The sequence below is a fragment of the Strigops habroptila genome, chromosome 3 (assembly GCF_004027225.2).
Source record: "Strigops habroptila isolate Jane chromosome 3, bStrHab1.2.pri, whole genome shotgun sequence".
Lineage (NCBI taxonomy): Eukaryota > Metazoa > Chordata > Aves > Psittaciformes > Psittacidae > Strigops > Strigops habroptila.
In genome coordinates, this window is record NC_044279.2 from 85,506,859 (window position 1) to 85,523,275 (window position 16,417).

At 41.9% G+C, this 16,417-nt stretch overlaps 1 protein-coding gene across 3 annotated transcripts in view; it reads left to right on the top strand.

Annotated features, from left to right (window-relative positions):
• Positions 1–16,417, top strand: part of ANTXR2 (ANTXR cell adhesion molecule 2) — a 104,815-nt gene that overhangs the window by 11,283 nt on the left and 77,115 nt on the right. For all 3 annotated transcript variants that reach the window (XM_030480739.1, XM_030480741.1, XM_030480740.1), the window contains one exon: positions 771–851. In XM_030480739.1, coding sequence (XP_030336599.1) covers positions 771–851 — 81 coding nt within the window. The remainder of the gene's footprint in view (positions 1–770; positions 852–16,417) is intronic.

Below are 16,417 nucleotides of genomic sequence, written 5' to 3' on the forward strand. Positions count from 1 at the left end.
GGTTTTATACATTTAAGTCAAGTAATAAAGAAATTAATTTTACTTACGTTAGGCAGTACAATGTCTTCTCTGGCTCAGGAAGCAGACACGTGGATGTGTACCTAGACATAAATAGAATGTGTGGGTGTTGCTTTCATTGCCAAGAGGACCTGTCGGAAATACCCTTGCTAACTGGTAGCTGCCAGCAGGAAAGGATGCCGGCAGAACCCTGTTCATTAAGATGCCAACCGGATTAAGCTACAAGTGACATGAACAGAGTAGCTATAGACAAGCTGCAAGCAGCATGTATAACAACCTTGGGATAAGAAAAAGAAAGAAGGATCCATGTCCTTCATTGATTGAAAGCTCTTCCAGAGTTGCTATGTCCTAATAAAGGCTGTAGCTACTCTTGTGAAAGTGACTTGAATGGAGAAGTGTTACTACAGAAGCCACGTAGAAAGGCTCTTTAATGGAAGATGGAGCAAACAGGGAAGGTAATTCTGGAAAGTTACAAAATCACTGCCAAGATACAGCTCTAAAAGGTTTCTTTAGTGTGGTGGTTTGACATGATGGCTAGCCACTGTACTGTTTTGTTAGCTGCAGTAGGTTGTAGTAAGTCCTCCCATTTAGAAAAGTCAGTTAGCTGTGAGGGAACTGAAAATTTTCCTTCTGTTTGCAGAGTGGATGGGAGTTGTTTTTAGACATCCATTTACATTTTAAGGGTGAAAAACAGTGGGACGAATTTTGTTTGCCAAATGATTCACGTGTTTGCACACGTTTTCTCTCCAAAGCTTGAAAAAATTGCTGACACAAAAGAGCAAGTCTTCCCTGTCACTGGAGGATTCCAGGCACTCAAAGGGATAATCAATTCTGTGAGTATCAGGCAACAAGCTTACCATTTCCTCAAGATTACAACATACTCTCCAGTTCCTCTTACTTTTCCAAGCAGAACTGGTTCCTAAACAGTAATTGCAACATACTAAGTTCTCTCCTCCTTATCTTAGAGATGCAGTTCTGTAAATTAACGTTGCCTGCCACTCCCACACTTACTCATGCTCAGACCTTGCATGGAGTTCGAGGACTCCATACAAGTGTGGTGGGTTTGAGGGGGATGCATTGAGGAATGGCTGGTACAGGTTTAGTCTGAAAAATATCAAGCCTGTTAGGAGAGTTGAGAACAACAGGTTAAAATCATTAGGAATGAGAACAATTCAGCAATTGCTGAAATCTTCATACACAGAGGAGCATTTTAAATACATACTTCAGTCTTGAGTTTAACCACTTGTTTTCCCAGTATGCAAAAGGACTTTCAGTTCCCTTTTTACAGCATGCCATGAGAAACTACTGTGGCCATTAAACTGGTTACCCTGATTTGCAAAAAGGGATCAAAACAAAAGGAACATGTTGGTTAGGATTAGTGGCTTGATAGTATTTTAGCTGGGTGTCAAGAAGACACCTTTAGTTGTGGGGAGGCAGGTTATTTGCCTCATCTTAAACTAAAGGCTGTGTGTTTTATGCAAGGTTAACAGTGCTCCTGCTGCTGCATGTAGGCAGCACGATGGAATAAAGCTTACTGTCAAAAGTCAAATCAAAACCAATAATTAAATCCTTTTTCTGAGAGAGATCCACTATAATTCATTTCCTTTTCCTCTTTTTTAAATAAAGAAAGGATACTACTCACAGGATATTACAGAGTCATGAATTGATCACTTCCCTTGAATAGTGTGGTTTTTTGTGGAAGTTAATGTCATAATGAAACAGCTTATTTTCCTTCTTGTTGCTTAAAATAAATGTAATTTTAGAATCTTCCTTGCACATTCTAAAGGCATATAATCAACCTTTTCACGCAGTGACATTTATTTTCTTGAAAAGACAGTACACCCCATGTGGTACTGTCTTTAAAAATCTCTGTGCCATTTTAAAGGCTTAGAAGAATCAGTTATTCTGCTAGTGTGAAGTGATGCAACATTGAAGCCACTAGTGATAGACTTATTTATAAGAGCTGAATGTTTAACCTCAGTTGATTATGTTGCGTTTCCAAGGAGACTGCATTTCAATATGCGTGTGTCAAGATAGAACTAGATAAAGGACTAAAGACATTTGTGTTCGGAGTTTCCCTTCCAACGGGGGTCACTGACCTGCAGATTGGACCTTTCCAAGAAGTCAGGGTTCTCCACTCTGGTTGCTCTAAGAGGAAGCAGCAGGAGTATAATTGCTTGAGGTTTCTGAAGAGCTCAGCTTGAGGAGTCTGATTCAACCATGCAGAAGATTAGCATAACCTGTCGGTTGTCCTGTTAGCCCCTCTTCTTATCCAAGGTATTTTGGGGCAGCATCTGGCTAATAGCAGTGCCAGTCTGACTCTTTCATAACTCCCAGGAGCTTTCAAGCATCTTCACCTTTTTGTGGACAGAGCGAGGGAAGCTTTTCTGATAAGATTTGGCAGATGGTGTTTGCCCAAGCTCAATCCAGCTTCTTCCGGCACTTGTGAAAAACTGAAGTGTAAAACTCCCAGATTTGTGCATATCCTAGCTGTACAGCAAGAAAAGACACACATAATGGCAGCATCTTGTTTTAAGATAACAGCTTAGCACTGAGAGGGACTGTACTGAAAAAGCAAACTTCAAATACGCTTTCTACAGCTTATATGCATTGTCTGTTCCTTTAAACTGTGACTGAACTCCTGAATTGTTCAGGATTTTATTTGACAGAATACAGCTGGAACAGACATTCAGCACTTGGCTTACTGCAGATTTCTGTCCATAAAAAGACTCTTACATTGTGGCTGTCTGGGGGGGTGGGAGGGGAAAGCAGTGGAAAATATTATTGCTGATAAAGGAGCATGAGAAGGCCTTTCTGATAGGAAATGTATCAACTGACTTCAGTCTTACCTGCACCAGTCTTATTTGTGGGCATAAAGGATCAAACAAAACCAGTTAGTGCTAGTGATTTGATAGCTCCCAAGAGCTTTTAAAGGCTTGAATACTGTTCACAGCTTTCTGAAAAGCACTGAATCTAATCAGAGTTTCATTTAGCTCTCAAAGCATTTGGAACTGTCCTTTTACTCTTCTCCAGTAAGCACATTAAATGTATTTGTTGGAAGCAGTGGGAAAATGATACCCTGACAATGTCCCTGTTTTACCACAGAATGTGGATAGAAGTATCTATAGATAGAGTTGTTTTGCTTGGTTGTTGTTTATTTTTTTTCTGTGTATGTGTGTTTTATGTGTGGTGGCTGTATCAACATGAGGTTTTGGTATGCTGTGTTTATAACTCAATATTTTTTGAAAGGGTTCTGACCAATTGTGACAATTCATTCTCATTGCATTATAAAATTGATAAGCAGATTTAACTGAACATGAAATACTCATTTTCCTTTTTATTCACAATTATAAATCCATTTGAGTTTATAAGTTAGCTAGAGAATACGGGCTCAAAGAGACACTGTCATAAAAGGGAAAGCTAATTTCAAAACAGATGACAATGAAATATCCACATCACAAACATGCAGAAGTATTGCTCAAAGCGTGGTGTCTAAGGTGCAGTTGTGAAACCCTCCATGAACATTTGTTGGACACTTCTTGTGCAGAAAAAAATACACCATTTACAGAAATGTCAGCAGCCCAACAGTTAAAACCCTCAAGCAAAACCACAACCAAGAACTGTTTGGCAGGAATGATTGGAGGAGCTGCTCGAAGCTTCTACAAAGTTTGTCTCTACCAAACTCAGATAGAAAATCTTTTGGCTGCTGTGTTGTTATACTTGTAGCAAATTCCAGAAGAGCTGATCAGTTAATTTGTTGATGGAAAAAAGAAGCAATAAGCATAACCACAGAGTATCTGTTAGTACCTGCTTCTGCAGTGTTTAAAGTCTAAGCAAGTATTCTGATTTATATTAAACAAAACATGTTTAATTGTGGCATGGGATTAACGCTCGAGACAGCTGAGATTAGCAGTTAGAGAAAACCTAGCTCAGATGTTGGAAAGCTAACATTGTGTTTTGGCCACCTTCTTAGTTCAGATAAAATCCCAGTGAAGTGAGTAAGGATTTAAGCACCACCATGCTGTGTTGTGTTTCTGTTGAGTTACATCAACAAACGATTCAAGACTCTGCAGACCCCTGTGAAGAGATGACTGCTTTGTGAAGTTTCCAGCTTTTCTGGCATTACTAATATCTAACTTTGTGAAGCATAAACAGCATTGTCAGGGTAAATAAATCTAAGCAGAAGTCTAGAGCTTGAAAGAAAAATGCCGAAGGCAAGTTATTATGCTATGAAGAACAGTTTACTGATGTAGTTTGGCTGATAATTATGTGCAGTATGGCCTCGTGAGCAAGCCATAGCAGTGTGAACTGTAAGGGTTCTGGAGTGCACAGTTTATATCACCTAAACAGTGTGGCAGTTTAGGGCTATATAAGGAAATGAAACCCATTCTTTTTTCCCTTCCTTTCCTATATAGGATTTATGTTAACTTTTTTTTTTTTCTTTTAAACCCATTTGATAAAGAACCATTTGGGAATTTGTTATTTACATTGTTAGTTCCAAGTCCATCTGTTATAACCAAAATAGCACCTTCATACCTGGCTTTGGGGAGTGTTGGTGAGGCTGCACATCTCTCAGTACAAGGATGCTGAGCTGTAAGCAAGCTAAATCAAGAGACCCTCTCTTGCATCTCACCAGATACGGTCCTGAACCAGTGCTGTCACCAGGAGAAACTGTGGAGACTTTGTGCTTACTAAATAGCTCAGTCAGACTCACTGTTTCCGTAAGGGATCAGTTTCTGCAAGGCAACGAGAGTCTGTGGGGCTGACAGCCTTGAGAGAACTGGGTAATAGCTCAGGCATCAGGTAAACTCTCTCCTATAACTCAGAAACCAGCATGGGACTCCCTGGTGAGGGGAGCAGAAAGTGTTTGTCTTCACAGAAGCAAGAAATGTTGCTATTCTGAACACTGCTCATTTTAACTGTTTCATCACCTATGAAACAATGACTGGTGGAATAACAAGAAGCAGCAGTTAAATTAAGGATGGGAGCCAAGGTGCTGCTACCACTTGAATCAAACACATGGAGTCTTTAGACAAGACAGTACCTTTACTAAGGCTGAAGTTTCTGTAAAGTTGCTATAACACTTCACTGCAAATCAGTATGGTGTTTTGCTTCCAATTTTTCCTGCAATTTTATCCTGTTTCACCCTCTTCTGTGGCACGTTTCTGTGCATGTGGTTTGCACAGCTCAGCAAATCTGAATTGCTTTTATGTGCCATATTCTGAAACACAAAAGCAGTGAAGGATCCCCACTTCCCTTTTACTTAAGCAAATGCAAGACCTTCCGATTTGTGAGTGCCTGGTTGTCTCTGCAGGCAGAATTGGACAAGGCTTGCACCTTTAAAAGTTACACTAATGGAACTCACTTGAGTAGTATTATTAGAGTGTGACAGCTCTAAGTAGACTTTTAAACACATTTTCATGCTAAAGTGAGTTGGCAGCGCTTAATACAGGAAGTTAAAATACATTTTGTACTTAAGAAACCCCACAAAAATCTGATAAGACTACAGGAACTGATAGATGCAGAACTTGAGAGAGAGTAAGTAGTCAGTTTTAAGAAGTTCAGTCTAGAAGTGTTTTATCTTGAAGAAGAATTCTACCTGAGAAGGATTAGAAGTAGAATAGCTAAGCTCCCTTTGCTTATTCAGTTTGCAGGTGCTCAGTTTTGAATTGTTCATTCTATTTAAACATACTGGACAAACACCCCCCACCCCCCCAACGTTGATAAAGACATGCAAGTTAAGCAGTTGCATCACCAAGAACATTTTAAACTGAAGGTAAATTGTCTCCAAGATGGTGGAGCCCCTCAGGGAAAAATCCTCACCCTTAGCATAAAGTTATTAGTTTGGCCAAGAGAAGTTGCAAATTCGTAGATAAGATTGCAACTCTCAGAGAATCTTAATCTCGAACCTTTAGCATAGGTTGCTAGAGGCAAGATGCCATAGAACAAGGTACGATGGCCTGCAGACAGCCTCCCTGCAGCTCTTAACTGGGCTGCTGCCTTCAGTGCTGCAGATCTCACTGCAGCAGTGGTGGTCACAATAACTGGAGGAAGAGTGACAGGGTAACTGCGAGGGAAGAGACAGGACGGCAGGAAGGAACACAGTAATAACACACATCAGTAGTTCCTCCCTCAGGCAGAGCTGCTTCTGACGATGCCTGCACTGAACTGGGTAGCACCCCTGGCTGTGTGATACCTTACCCCACATGATGAGGTGTCTCAGTACCTACTCAAGTATCCACCTCTCGGTGAAAGGGTGACCTGTGGAGAAGAGACCGCAGTGTTTGTAGGATGTCAGCTCCAAGGCTGAAGTGGAGCTACTTAGAACTATCAAATGAGTGTACCTAGAAGCAGCAAAGTTGAACAAAGAATTAAAAGGGATGATGGGTTTAAACTGAAACAGGGGAAGTTCAGGTTAGATCTAAGGAAGAAGTTCTTTACTGTGAGGGTGGTGAGGCCCTGGCACAGGTTGCCCAAAGAAGTGGTGAATGCTCCATTCCTGGCAGTGTTCAAGGCCAGGTTTGACAGAGCTTTGGGTGACATGGTCTAGTGTGAGGTATCCCTGCCCATGGCAGGGGGTTGGAACTAGATGATCTTAAGGTTCTTTCCAACCCAAACCATTCTGTGATAAATGCATCCAGGGTTCTTAAAAAAACTGTATTCATAACACAGCCAGTGGCAGACTTCTGCTAAAGCAGTATAAGCAGGTAGTGCTGTAAAAATCTTACTGCCTAATTATAAGAATTCTTTCTAGTAAAACTCATGTTGATAGAGGGAAATCTGCTCCGGTTGTAAGGAACAGTCAGAAAATCCTTCTCGCATTCAGATTCATTTGTGCAACAGTGAAGGGTATCTACTGAATATCCAGGGGGTTTCTGTGTCGGTTAGATGGTTCCTCTATCAGGCACCATGCATGAGAATGCATTCCTGCCTTTAAGTTACATGGATTAGTGACAACCAGACCAGCAGGGACACGTAAAATATGTGGGGGCAGTGGCACACACATGAGTGGCCTGAGTGGTCACCTCTCATCTCAAATGTGGTGACAGCCATTGTCACTACACTTGTACCCCACTGCCTAGCAGGCAGAGGGGCCACACAGGTTATTGATGAGACTGGGTGAAAAGCAGACCTGTACCTGCATGTCTTACAGTCTAACAAAGCTCAGCAAGGAGAGAGAGGCACAGGGAGAAAGGGAATTGACCTCTGTTGGACAGTGAGCTGGTGCCAGAAGAGGGGGAAAAGAACAAAGCCTAGTGAGTAGTAGTCAGTTATGTTCAGGTAGGCAAGAGCTCTCTTCTCTCAAGTGAAGAAGAATTTTAGCCTTTAGGTTTGTAAAACTTACTGCAGCACTTTGCAAAAGTGTGTTCCAGCCTCGCTGTCAATCTGGCACGTGCTGCACCAGTAAGCTGTCAGCAGCACTTCTTGGTCTGACCTGGCTTTTGCACTGAGGTGATAATAGTGAATTACCAAACTCGTGAGAGTCAGTCAACATCTCCTGCTGTTACCTGCTGTAAGCAACAAGATAGGTCAGCAGAGTTCATATAGATGGAGAGGGAAGCTTAACGTCTGCAACAGTTAGTGCTCTGAGCTTAGACATTCTGGCAAATGTGCACTATCTCTAACAGGAGTGTTTCCTGAGCATCTTCTGTCTAAACTGCTTTTGTGTCAGTGGCCAAGTTGCAAGCGACGTGGTTACCGAGTAGTAACTGGGAACTATGTTATCCTGAAGTAGTCAGTAGGTCTGCCCTGAGCTAGCTCAACTACCAAGAGCTGAGCTTCCTCCCTAGACTACCTTGCTGAGAGTATGCAGCATCTGCTCCCCCCTTTTGTCTTAAACAATGTCCCTCAGCTGCAGACTGAGGAGAAGGGTCAGCTAGCTGACTGCACGCTCTTAAGATTTTTCAAGAGAAAAATGGGCTTAAATAGTTCATTATCAATTATACATCAGCTTAATTGGATCATTTCCTGTAGGAAGAAAATATGCTCAGTTTATGCACTGGGAATCCAGGAAGCAAACTATTAAACATTTAAGGAGGTTGGGGGAGGAGAAATGCAACAAGTTATCATTAAAAGAATTACTCTGATTAAATCAGTCATCTTCTTTAATCCCCTTGGATGGTCTAATACTCAAGCTGCGCTGGGTGCAAGGTTTAGAACTAACGCTGCGCTATGTTTTCCGTGTGATTGAGACTGAGTAGGTAGTTTTGGGAATTACTGCATGTAGTTGTTAAAAGGAATCAATGGCTTGGAATAGAATGCTTTCTGCTCTATCCTTCACTGCTGTGCAGCCCTTAATTTGACATTCTCTGACATATTACAAACCATGTAATGTTCTCCTGGATAACAGAGAGCTTGATAAGCCAGCAACATAACTGACATGGTTCGAGTTTGTGTGAGCACGCGTGTGCTTGGTGATTTGGATTTGACTTGTCAGCTATCCCTGCATGGCTATCAGTTCTGTTACATAAGGGATGCTCCAAAACTTGCTTGAAAAGAAGCGCTTGCAGCTCCAAATGAAATGTAGTGTTTGTAGTGTTACCTTAGTGATAAGTTTCTTCAAGCCAGATTTTCCTTACCAGTTAAAAAAGAAAAAAAAAAAAAAGAAGGGGAGGGGGGGGAAGATAAATAGCCCAAACAACTTTTTTCCTGTTATGGAAAGTAACAGTTTGTCTGGATTCTTATTTACATTACTTGATAAGTAATGGGCTTCAAGTTGTTTTTGGTAATTTGGGGGTAAAGGTTCTCATGCTGTTAAAATACGCATCTTTGATGACCCACAGTTTTGTCATCTACATTTGTTTTACTCAGTGACTACAAATGAGGTACTGCTCAGACATTGTGTAATTAGAATATTCTCACTAACCTGACACTGCACCCAGCTTCTCTCTGATGGTTATTTTATGCAAGACCATATGTCTCAGGGATTCTTTCTTTTCATTTAGCTAGGGGACAGGACAGCAACCTTCTCCCCACCTCCTCCCCCCTTGCTCTTTGTCCAAGGCGCTGCTGAGCAGCATCAGGAAGTAGGCTGGGCTTGGCAGCAAGTTGTAGTTAAGAGCACAGATGTTTGGCAGCAGATAGAGGTAGATCCCATTAGCTGTTAACTGCTGTAGTTCCCTTGCTGTGACTTTGCCGGAGAGAAGTACTGAGATGGTGTTTCCTATGAAAGCACAGGTTTCACTCCAAGTTATCTTGATTTGATTGTCTTCTGTCTAGTGTGAGGTGGTCTGTTGACTCATTGCTTTCTGCACAGATTAGCACTGGGGAAAAAAAAAAAGGGAAATGGTAGGGCTTGCTTTAACACAAGACACATGATGTGAGACTGATCCATATATACAGCATGGAATTTAATTTTGCTCATGGATCCCATGTTTTTTGTGGTGGTGTGTTGGGTTTTTTTTTTTTTAATACTTTTTTTCATTAAGTTCAGATCATAATGAGATGGACCTTGGGACACCATCCGAAAGAATGCAAGATTTCACTTTGGAAATAAGTACTTTACTTCAGGGAGTTTAAACATTGCTTGCTGCATGGAGAAGCTGGCCTGTCTAGAACCTAAGGGGTGCTTTTGGCTTAAAGGTGCTGAGTATGATTAAGGGCACACAAGTGTAAGCACTGAAAATAAGGGCTCTGCTTAGATTAATTTTCTCCTGTAACCTATGCCAGGTTTAAAGCCTAACTCTTACCACAATATAAGGGGGCACAGCTCCCACTCAGGTAGAAAAAAACAACTCTTGAGTGGGAGAAACCTGTAATGATACCAGCATACGGGCAGCCAAAGTTTTTCACCATCACATGTTCACTTTTACGTGCTGTAACGTTCAACGAACTCAATGTGAAAAATCCTGATCTATTGACAGTGAGCATTTCATTCTCTAAAACAAAATTAGCAAATGAGTCTATTTTAATGAAACACCTCCTCCTTTACTTGCATTTCCTTTTTACTGTCTCAGCAACAGTGTGTGTGTGTGAAGTTCTGAGTTACAGAAAAAAAAAAGGAATACAGCTGCCAGTAGTACTTTGAAATGACTCATAGAAAAATAAAAACACATGGAAACATGGGTTCAGCCCTTTCCTAGTTCAGCCAGTCAGCACAAAAGAAGCAAAATGATTTCCAGAACTAAACTAACCATCGGTGTGAACTGAGATTTGATAGGCTCTGCTTTACTTGGGCTGGCCAGCCAGGCCACCAGCCTAACCTAGTTCAAAGCTACTAAACAAACAGTACTACAATACTGTTTTCATTATTCATTCTTCTGAGGAGTTTCACAACTCCATGCTAGGACAAAGCCTGATAAGGTGTTCACTTACCAGAGAAGGGACTAACTCAAGAGCATTGTTCCACAAGCTCCAACAGTTTCACACAACTCTAACCCAAAAGCCCTAAACTCCACCTACACACAACTCCATAGCAGCTCTGGTCCTGCCTACCACTTAAATAGGTTATACAGGTGTGTGGCATTCCCTGATCAGCACTCAGTGGGAGCCAGAAGCTGTAGGCAATCCCAATCAGTAAAGAACCCAGTAAACTTGAGCACCACACTTGACAATTTTAACAGGCTTTTTCTATGTGCACAGGTCCCGCTGAGACTAGTAATGGTAAAGGTAGTTTGAAGTGCTGTTATGTGATGCGGGCCCTCTCAGACATTATTTTGAGTTAGCTGTAGCATGTGCCATCATCTCTTCCTGCAGCCCTTCTTTCAGTATGTTTTATCAAATGAAGTAGCTGTGTTTGGCAGTAACAATTACAAGGTTGTGGGTGGCTAACTGGAGCATGGTTGCCACTATGTCTTGATCGAGGGTGGAAGCGAGGGAGATGCAGCTCTTTGTGATGCAGGTTTCATGGTTAACTGGGAGGTGCTTGGCACAGTGCATGAGGAGAAGCACATTCTCTTTGCATGTCACAATATGAACAATTTTAATTATGTTTGCAGTTTACTGTAGTTCCTATCTGCTTTCCTCGTGGTTGTATTTTGCTCAGTAGATGTTGTGTCTAGAGCATCCCTAGAGAAAAGGATGAACCCCACATTTGGAAGTAAGAGAGAAAAGAAAAGAGGATGAAAATCCCCACAGAAAAGCCACTGTCTTGAATTTACTGTTAGACTAGCATTTAAGTGGTTTTTTTAGTGCCGTTTTGCCATCTTTCTGAATTGAGAAGCACACATTTTGCAGTGAGTGTACACATGAGTGGCTGGCAATGTATCAGTAGGCCGTGCTCCAGGCATAAGCCCCAGCGCACTGAGCAGGAGCTACTACTGCTGTGAATGTAGTTTTGCACATAGAATGTGTGCAAAAAGTGGAAGTGATTAGATTGCACTGCCAGCATGTTTTGCAAATGCCTTACCATACGTGAGTATAGGAGGTATTATTTTGTTTTAAAGGTGAACATTTTCTTTCTTTTTAAAAGAGAAAGGAAAGGTTCTGGGAATAGTAAGTTAGAGGCATTTATTTTCTTACAGTACATACACTTCTGTTCACAGAACCACACTGCCTTCCTCTGCAAAGAGCCAAGTTGGCCTGATGTGGGGTTGGCAGCAGTTCACTGTTATGCTGGTCTTTTTACTGGGAAGCAAACACCTTACACGTCCATGAATCATTTTCTAGTGTCACAACAGTAGACTTAAAAATTGTGATGGTGGTTCAATACCGAATCCAGGTGTGCTGATGATCTGCCCCAAATCTTGACCTCAGTGTGCAGTTCCGGAGAGGAACAGATGCCACGTGAGTTATGATTTATGGTACTGACTGCTGCCAAAATCTTCTGAACTGCATACTGGGGCTAAGCAAAACTGAATGGTGCTGGGAAATAACTTGACACTTAGCGTATTTTGTTAATTGTCGATGTACAGTTGGGTTGTTCCATGGCTCGTTGCTGCTGCATTGTTCTCACCATTTCTTGGAACACGAAATCCATTAGAGTGCTGGAAGGGAAAGTTGTTTTAGCCTGCATGTAATGCTGTACCGCATGGTACAGCTCTGTTCCACAGTATGTTCTGAGTGCATGGTAGTCAAAATACTTACAAAGCTGCAGTGCTGCTTTAGTGTTTCAATTCCAAGAACCTTTAAGAGGCAGTAGCCAGGGGGAAAAGTGAGTCCACGCAGAGCTGGGCCCGGTCTGTGACAAGTTTAAGAGGTGCTGGAAGATGCAGAAGGCATGTTTTCTATGGAAAGAAATGTTTGCATAAAGCAGGGGCAACATTTATGACAAGGCAGAATTTATAAGCAGAGGTGGAGCTTGCAAAGCCTGTACACACTAGCGTGCCTTGTATCATCTTGTCATTTGGCTGCCTTTTTGCTGTTTATTGCAGGGACATCTGCCTTTTCTATGCTAATGTAATTATTTGTGTAGGTGTATTGTTTCTGAAGCTGAAATCTAACAAAACACGATTCTGGTTTTCGATTCAGACACCTACAGGTCAGAAACCAACAGCATTTCTGTAAAACATCTCTAATTGAATTAAATGTTTTATTAATGACAAAAACGCTAAACCACTTCTTTAGGAGGGTAGTCAGGCACTGCAGCGCAAGTCAGTGAGTCTACAGCAAGGGAGAATTTGCTTTTGAGTGCTCATGGGGTGTCTCAGATGCCTTTATTCTGATAACTTCTGCTCTCAGAAGTATTCCTAAGTGAATAACTTGCATTACTGAGAAGTGCTATGGAAATTGTACAGTATCTGTTCGTTTAATAGCTGTAAGATGTGATTTCACCAAAAGCCTTAGAGGCTTCTCTGTCTTCTGGCAACCCTCAGGAACTGTGCTGAGCGGTGTGTTCAGCACAGAACATAAGCTGCCTTCGTGTGCTTGTTACTGAGGTAGCTGTTGTAATAACTGTTTGTGGAAAACAGCATGACAGCATTTTTAATCTTAGCTGCTCGGCTGGTGCTACTGCAATATGGCAGTGAAGTAACAAATCCTGTATATGGTGGAGCTACAGAAGAGGGTTTCCTCAGCAGTCTGTTGTTTTGTTGTTTGCCGTTAAACAAGAGGATGTTTGGGACCTGAATTTCATGTCTCTTTTTTTTTTTTTAAGTACAAGAGACTACCTTGAAGAGCAGAACTCTGCTGCCTTCTCTTTCCAACAGCCACACATAGAATCATAGAACGGTTTGGGCTGGAAAGGACCTTAAGATCACCTACTTCCAACCCCCAAATATGTTTCCTAAGAAGTGTTAAACTGACAAGCTCACAGCTGCGTTCAATATGGTTGGACTTGATGTTAAAGGTCTTTTCCAGCCTAGTTGATTCTGTGATGTGGCCCTCTCCACTTTGATTAGCCTCTGTGTGTTGAACTGACATTCTGCACAGCACAGTTCAGTCTCACACTTGCAGGAACTACTTTGTAGATCCTCCACACTTCTCCATTTCTGAAGCTCTAAGACACCTGGGCACAGGCTGACTGGTTTCAACTCTGTTTTGTACTTGGGTTTGTGAGGAAATATTTCTTTCTGGGACAGCTAGTGGTTGGGGCTAGAAGGAAAGCCTTTGCGAGCCTGGGAGAGGAGAGCCTTGTATTTGCTGTGGAGCTCTGGTAATGAAATGGATGACATGAACTCTCAGTGCATGCTGTTAAACTAAGTGTTGTGGTTTAAGTGCAGCTGGTAACTCAGAGCCACGCAGCCGCTTGCTCACTCTCCCTCCCACACTCCTGGAGGGATGGGGAGGAGAATTGAAAGAATGTAAATCCCATGGGTTGAGTTAAGAACAGTCCAGTAACTAAAGTATAATACAAAACCACTACTACTACCACTATAATAAGGGAAATAATAAGGGGAGAGAATATAAAACTAAGAGGGGAAAGGAAAAAACCCCAATAAGCAGAAGTGATGCACAATACGATTGCTCACCACCCGCTGACCGATACCCAGCCCGACCCGAGCAGCGATCTGGGCCTTCCGGGTAACTCCCCCCAGTTTCTATACTGGGCATGACGTGCTGTGGTATGGAATACCCCTGTGGCTGGTTTGGGTCAGATGTCCTGTCTCTGCTTCCTCCTGGCTTCTTGTGCCCCTCCTCGCTGGCAGAGCATGAGAGACTGAAAAGTCCTTGATTGGGGTAAGCATTGCTTAACAACAACTAAAACACTGGTGTGTTATCAGCATTTCGACTAAAGTCAAAAACACAGCACTGCACCAGCTACTAAGAAGGAGAAAAATAACTGCTACTGCTGAACCCAGGACACTAAGGCAATTTATAGTCTTATTTAAATTTATTTTATGTCAGCAGACCTGTTTAACTAGCCTATCCAAGGATGGCCTTATATAGTGATCATTTCAACTTGCCTTGTGGGCAGCAGGTTTCTAAATAATGAATTTGCATGTGATTATCCTGAACTGGGAAAGAGAGAGTGTCATACAGTTTTTCATAGAGTTCGTTTTGATCTTGCTGACTCTTCAGCCCAGGTTTCCACAGCAAAATAGTTTTTAAGTTTTTAAAAGGGGTGGGAGGGCTGGTGTGGAGAAGGGAGGTGAAGTTACATGCATGTTTTGGTTTCTATGTTGCCATTGTTGAATGTGCTTCTGTAACACACCACTGGAGCTCCATTAAAAGCTGTTACTGTTGGGATGGGTCAGATTCCCCATCTTGGGCTGCAGAAGTGGCAAGGATATTACTAGATTTCAGCTGTGCATACATACTGTGTATGAGCCCAGGGCTTACCCCTTTAGCTGTGTGGTAAAGCACCAGTTCTCCTTTTCCATCTTGAAAAGGAGAACTTGGACAACTAACATTTACCTTGGAAAATCCCTCATGAGCTGCTGCTGAAAGATGATGTCAGTGTGGTGCTAGAAGGGGTGAAACAGGAACAGCCCTGATCTAGAGATGAGGGCCTATTGAATAACGAAGATGGATCATGAGGCAAAATGGCTAAGATGCTTTCACATCATTCCTAAAGGAAAGAGATTAGCTTTTTATTGGAATGCACTGTGCTAGCTTGGTAGGAACAGCTTGCATGGAAAGAGTGAGAAAAAAAAAAAGATTAAAACAGATAGAAAAGAGTGAGAGCCAGAGCAGGAAAAGAATTAAGACTCCAAGTTTCTATATATCATTTCAAGATGCGAAAATATGTTCTCCTCTCCCACCTGTGACAGGACAAGTGGCGATTGCGTGGAAAATATTTTCACATCTTGCATTGTAAGAGCTAAATCCAAGTTACCATATTGTTGTGAGCCAGACCATTCAGACTGGTGGCGTGTGGTACAGTTAATGGGATTTGACCCTTTGCACCAATGCTCTGATTTCAAAATTAAAAAAAAAAAAAAATAAAAAAAATCAGTAAATCAGTATTTTATTTTGCACATAATATTCCTCCTCCCCCTCCCCCCCCAACCTACATAACACTTCCTCTCTCTACACTGAGCTAAGAATCAAAAAGCTGAGTCCTTTTTAGGAAGTGAGATGAGAGCCTCAGCTAATATAAACTGGCCAACTTGGAGCTGCATTCTTTCCAAAGTTCTCTTGCTGTGTCTCATCCAAATGCGTGCGCCTGCAAGGGCTCTCTTAAAATGCTCCTTAATGTTTATAAATGAGGTTTTAAGGGCTAAAAAAGATGATTTATGCACAACAGTTTGTGGGGAAACAGGTGATATGGGGAGTGTTAAATGAGGCAGGGCAGGCTATTTTCCTTGGAGCTTGGCATACCTTTTGTCAGCATAATGACAAATATATTCTTGTTTCTGCTGGGCCTAGATGTGGAGCAACAGAAATCACTAGCAGTGATAAACAGACAAAGTAAACAAGGCAGATGTACTTAAAGCAAGGAATGAGGAGTTAAGAGTAAGACAGAGTTAGATTTACTGACATTAGGCCAGCTCATGAGCAGGCACAATTCAGGCAAATGGAGGTAGAGAGGGGACAGAAACAGGACTTTCTACTATGCACCTGATTACAAGGGCCTGAATTGATTCCCAGCAGTAGTATATATAAATGTCTCCCGAGACCACACGACTTATTACAGGAAAAGCTATATACAGACATCACAAAAGTTTTGTGAGAGAAAAACTTGAAACCATTTGGGGAAAAAAAAATAAAAGTCACACATTATAATGGAAAGGTAGAAGGAAGTTGTGGATTGTTTGTGTGTCTAATCCTACAAACTTCAAGAGACTCATTCCCTCTGAGTTAGCAGAAATCCCATTACCTGCTTAGGGAGGGGGATTAACATTTCTGTAATAGGTGTCACATCTTCCTCCTGGACAACAATAACAAGTAAGAGATGTGCCCTGCGGTGGGACTGAGATCCTGGCAGTGGGAAGAGAGAGTGATCTCACCATTAGAATCCAACAGCAGTTGTAGTCAGAGAAGCTTTGAATGGAAACTGAAGTGGTCTGCAACACCTGGTTGCTATTCATGCCTCTGCTTGACCATGGATAACGGGATCACTCTGTGTTTGTAAACAGTA